This window comes from Scyliorhinus torazame, chromosome 5, assembly GCF_047496885.1.
Source record: "Scyliorhinus torazame isolate Kashiwa2021f chromosome 5, sScyTor2.1, whole genome shotgun sequence".
In the NCBI taxonomy this organism is placed as follows: domain Eukaryota; kingdom Metazoa; phylum Chordata; class Chondrichthyes; order Carcharhiniformes; family Scyliorhinidae; genus Scyliorhinus; species Scyliorhinus torazame.
This window is the reverse complement of record NC_092711.1, coordinates 304,554,740-304,560,739: the sequence shown is the minus strand read 5'-3', so window position 1 is coordinate 304,560,739 and position 6,000 is coordinate 304,554,740. Positions and strand designations below refer to the sequence as shown.

General features: G+C 37.6%; 1 protein-coding gene across 1 annotated transcript in view; it reads right to left on the bottom strand.

Moving 5' to 3' along the window:
• Window positions 1–557: 557 nt before the first annotated feature.
• Window positions 558–6,000, bottom strand: part of mtm1 (myotubularin 1) — a 149,489-nt gene continuing 144,046 nt past the window's right edge. The window contains exon 15 of the mRNA XM_072505866.1: window positions 558–5,001. Coding sequence (XP_072361967.1) covers window positions 4,825–5,001 — 177 coding nt within the window. The 3' untranslated portion in view covers window positions 558–4,824. The remainder of the gene's footprint in view (window positions 5,002–6,000) is intronic.

Sequence of the window (6,000 nt, the reverse complement as noted above, 5' to 3'; positions counted from 1 at the left end):
CGTTCTCCCCGTGTCTGCGTGGGTTTCCTCCGGGTGCTCTAGTTTTCTCCCACAGTCCAAAGATGTGCGTGTTAGGTAGGTTGGCCATGCTAAATTGCCCATTGAGTCCAAAGGTTAGGTGGGGTCTAAGGGTTTACAGGGATAGAGTGGAGTGGGCCTAGGTAGGGTACTCTTTCAGAGCGTCTGTGTAGACTAGATGGGCCGATTGTCCTCCTTCTGCACTTTTGGTATTCTATGATTCTATGAACAAATACGGGTTAATCGCACATTGCGGACACTTTACGGCCAAGATAATGCAAGAGTGTTTTATTCCGGTGAAGTAAATAGAAATGAATTAATTTAAACGTTGAAGATTATATCTGTGCCTTCATTTTTGGCTAGGTCAATAAAGCTACTGCAGACTCCAGCTCTGGTGTATTCTGGGGCAGACGAGTTAGCTAACAAAATGTCTGTCTTTGTTTTCAATGTGCAGAATCCAACACAAACTTGCATTAGGTACAGCACAGTGATCTCTGAAGTGTGAGGAGCAGGAAATGTGGACAAAGTCTTTTAAAGTATTGGTGAGTCAGAAATTAGTGTTTAATATGTTGATAAAAATATTAAAATATTTGAAGAGATACATTACATGTAATGGTTTTTATTTCACAATAACTAGGCAGTAGCATACTTGACTACACAGGGGGAACATACAACGTAGATCAATCTTATACACTGTTAGTTATAATAAATTTGTCAAAGTAAAGCTTGTGAAAAGTGGAGTGTCTTCCATTATCTTAGTCCATGTTCCATTATTTATCTTTGCTTACTGTATCATCAACATTTGGGTCTATATAATCAGTAATTTGACACCTCATGAATGTGTGCAGCTTTCAGAAACTGCAGATGTGTGGGGGAGAAAAAAAAATTGCTAATTTAAAGGCAAATATCCTGAGCATAATTAAATATGTTCAAAAAAACACATGAACAAAATACAAATTGCTACACCTCCAGCAAGGGGATGAAATTCTTACATGGAGATATTTACAAAAACATTAATGAAAGTATCACGGCTCCATTCCAGCTTAAAATACAGAAACCATAATTTTTGCCAGAGTTAATGAATGCATGAATTTCACCCTCTTGCCGATTGTTTCTGGTCCATTCTCCAGTGGCAAAGCATTATTGTCAAGTACATCTAAATAACACACAAAATGGACACCGACTCAAACAAAGTGAAAACCGCATTAAGACCACACCATGTTTAAGTTACGTGTGGGATGTCTGAGATTCTATTTTAACCCGTGTAATAATAAATATATGCAAGTGCTGTATTTATTTTGTCATAATGGATTAACAGATCAATTAACGGTCATGAAAATGGTTTTAAAAAGTGGTTCTTTTAAATTTCAAAATTTTTCATGAAATTAAGTGTACAGTTGCGGTTAAAAAGCATTCAACAGAGGATTAACAATGGGTTATATATTCAGAAGGGCTTCCACATTTAATGACTTCCTCCCCTGCAAAATGCACTGTATCCCATCAATCCCCAAGTGCCCTTTCAGAAGTATAATGTATTCCCATTTACTTATTTTTATGCAGTTACAAAAGCCCATTTTTCATCAGACACCCGTTTCAAAGGAAAGTGTTTTCTTTGAGGACAACATTAAATAAAATTAATACATACAAATCAGTAGTCGCAATGCAATATGTGCAGCATACCAAAACATTTCAGTCCCAAATTTCCATTTTTTGTAGTTATTACACAACAGGCTAGTAATTCCGACCGTCAGCAAGCTGCAGCTATGTCTGAATACTAAACGGCAAGAAATATGACAGCAATGCTGTATGGCCAAAAGAAATACAATTTGTAAACATATGCAGATTCTGCGAGCATCAGCTTTAATGTAACAGTTTAATCTGTCGCCCTGTAAATTCATTCCATCTTTCTTTAATTACGAATGCTTCATAGCCCACAGAATAAAGACCTTTGGTTATTACAGTTTGCTACTTAAATGAAAGGAATATGTTCTAAGATATCGATTAGGCATCAAAAGTAAAATGGTTAACCAGTCTGGAACTCCGTTATTTTGTTAAGATTATTGAAAAATGGGAATGATTAAACAATTCATAATTTATCATGTTAAGACAAAGAGTAAGCATTGCAACACTCATTACTGAATACTGCGTCTGAAACCAATTAGAATTTCTGAGCTTCGAGTTCAATTTCTTTTAATGTTAAAGCATTTTTAACCGAGGTAGCAATTGGTAGCAGGCCTACCTACCTCAAAAATGAAGGAAATTGTGCCAACTCCACGAGCAATCACTTGCAATGGAAAATTTAGGAAGCAACTGGATGTCGGATAATGGCGAGGATTTCAACTTATCAAGTTCTTCCCTAATGACCACCATTCTCTAAACATGCACAGCTCCCAACATATACAAACGTTTAATCTACTGGTTAAATTAGAGTTAATTAAGTTTAACTAAGTTTAAAATATAGAGTAGTGACTCAACAAATTCAAACTTTTGTATATTATCCCGAAGGCTAAATATAATTTCTCCAGGGGTTGGTTGCCCTGGTGCATGGAATAAGGTGTAAATGGCAGAAGCCAGGAAACACCTAAATGGAATTAAAACACCCAAATTTGATTTGGATAATATACCAATTTTGAATTAGACCAATTGCGCTCAATAAATCGGAAAGAACAAATTTGCATTTATATGTGTAATGTCTTTCAGATGTCTCTGAAGCACTTCAGAGCCAATTAATTACTCTTTGAAGTTGCAACTCTTGCACGTGTAAAATCTGCGTTTAACAAAGTGCCGCAAACAGGAACGGAATGAATGACCAAATAATGTGGTTGACGAGAAAATCCCCTGCTGCTGCTCCAAGGATAGTGCCATAAAATCCACGAGTTGCTGTATGATCCCCTGGTTTAATATCTCTTCCGAACACCTTCGACAATGCAGCACCCCCTCAGCACTGAACTGAATCGTCAACCCATGCTGTCAGGTATTCACATCCTTCTTAATCAACTTAGCTAAATTCTCAATATCAATGAATCAGGCCGAATATTGTAGTGCCAGGGATGCATGAAAAGAAAAATAACTCCAATGCAAATGGCCCAAACATAATAAGCGTGAAATTCCTGAAATAATATTCATGAATATTATATCACTGATATAAACAGAAATAAAAAATTGAAGGGCAAACAAGCCTACGTATATTACTGAAAGGAACATTAAGCTAAACAATTAGGCTTTACTAGAAAACACATTTGTAACACTAGAGAAAGACTACAAATTATTGGTGGTATTATTAATAGCATTCCCTTGTCCACTATTTCAATGCAGCTATTTACATGGTTACCATTTTAGATGAATGAATCCTCCAGCAAAATATCAGACAACTGTTTGGTTGAGGTATAAACAGTGTCAACAGTAACTCTCAAGTTTAAGGCGGCCATTGTTTAAGCCCCACTACATTATTTTCAGATCCACAACTGCAAGGAATCAAAATAATTAAAGCCAAGGATAAGTAGCTGCTAAAATGCTTCAGATATAGTTATACATTTTCAAAATCAGTCAGTATTGTTTACTGGCCCATTAAAAGCAAAATATTTGGACAGAACCGTAAATGTAACTTCACTTAATATCAGTATAACTGATGTAAAAGGCTTGACAATAAAATAAATCAGCATTTTCAAGGCATAATTCACTATAGTTTAATAAATTTAATTCAAATTTGTTTAAATTATGCATAACATTTTAAGCTCCTGGCAAATGATACAAAAATGAGTGGGGAAATACTTCGGCCAATTACATGAGCTTAAAACGTGCACCTGGAAAGCCCCGCTAGGAATGCAAACATTTGTCTCAAATATCAGGTTTATTGCAAAGGCCGCACGTTTGGGTGACACTTCCATTCAGGGAACATTCTGCGTACAAAACAAATGAGAACTCTGGCTGTAAAATATTCATTGAAATAAACTGGTTACAGTTTACCCAAGTCTTGGTTTTGAGACTGAAAAAGATGAAAACACAAAAGACGGCAGGGAAGGAATAGACGAAAATTACCAGCTAGTCATACAAAAATACATCAGGGGGCTGAATTCCACTTTGGCAGCAGCATGTCATGGGCAATTGCAAATCAGCATTCATTACTCTGGGTAGTGTAAAATGTGCTGTCGATTGCCCTGTATTGCGATACCGCCAACTGCCAATTTCACCCCCCACCCTCATTTTGTTTTCAAGTTTTTTTCTAGCCTAGTTGTCTTTTCTTTGGCACTGACCCTTACATCTCCATTCATACTACAGCACTACCTACATTCATACTGTAGCACTACTTTCATTACTTAGGGAACACCATTTAAGCAGGAAGCAGTATGTGATCAGTAATTTGCAGTGCAAGCCACATAATCCATGTAACACCGATTCAGGATTTTCTGGTCAGTTCTTGCAGTAATCCATAGAGCCTTGACAGCCGTCTTCTCAGACCCTTCACTACTCATGGATTTGAGATGAGTAATTCCACAGTTTTCTTCGACTCAGTGATTGAGAAGGTCAGCACCTCGACTGACTCAGACAGAAATAGGACAGTAACCCTAAATAAATGGCAGCCTGCTACCATTTAAACGAAGGCACATCATTTAGAACGACGCCATTTATCAAAATACTTTTAATTCACTTTTTGTATAAATGGAAAATTATAGTATTAACATGCAAATAAATCAACACCCCCGTCCAGCATTCTTTTAAACATGCTGCAGTATAGCTTATATAGAATTATATAGAGTCTCTAAGGTAATTAGTACTGTTAAGTATTCAGAATTCTATGCACACATCTCAAAGTGTTGTCTGTGAGCGTGGAGACACTGGCACTGGAGAAGATGAGGTGGACGAATTGGAAACGTGGGGAAGCATTCCCGTCGGAGAATCTGAAATTTGTAATTCCTCTAGTTTCTTCAGTAATTGCTCTCGTACAACCAATAATTCTTTGTAGCGCTGTTGTACTGGGTCCTGCTGCTCAGAGAGGGGACAGGAAAGATTAACTAAACGTTAACATTTAATAGCAATGAGGAAAATATCCAGATATTCATTCGTTCAAACAATTAATATTTCCAGTGATTGCTGAAATAGTTTTATCGCATTCACTGGAATTCACGACTGTGATGTTTGCTCAGAAATCTGATGCACCAGGTTCTCAACACGACATACGTTGCACACCAAAGTTCAATCACTACTGGCATTCCTTTCGGCTAACTTTTGTGAATTTCTGTTCTATTCCTGGGTACAGTCGCATCAATGAAAATACAAAGCAGATTAACAGTGTTAATCCAAAAATATTTTAATTCAAAAGCAAAATACTGCAAATACGGAAACTCAGAAATAATGATAATCTTTATCAGTGTCACAAGTAGGCTTACATTAACACTGCAATGAAGTTACTGTGAAAAGCCCCTTGTCGCCACTGATCGGGTACACTGGGAGAATTCAGAGTGTCCAATTCACCTAGCAAGCACATTTTTCGAGACTTGTGGGAGGAAACAGGAGCACCCGGAGGAAACCCACGCAGATACAGGGAGAACGTGCAGACTCCGCACAGACAGTGACCCAAGTCGGGAATCGAACCTGGGACCCTGGGGCAGTGAAGCAACAGTGCTACCCACTGTAATGCCGCGCTGCCCTTGTGAGTAAAATGAACAGAATAATGAATTGTAAGACACAGATTGTAAATGCTTCAGCAATGAACTTATTACAGTGCTGTGCCAGTTTACTACAGTTGGAAGGTTCAGCACAATCGTAGAACTTTCTGGAGCTTTCAGAATATGCAAACATATCTCGGGACATTTGTAATGTCTGCATAACATGGATGGAATTTGTGGAAATCCCAAACTGTCAGCTTGGAAACTGATTTAATTTATGCATTAACAAAGTTTCTAAGTAAACAGGAAACCGTCTTTAGATTAATTGCATGTCCCAGGGGGCTTTGCAGTGTGGACAACTGAAATGAAAATGGCA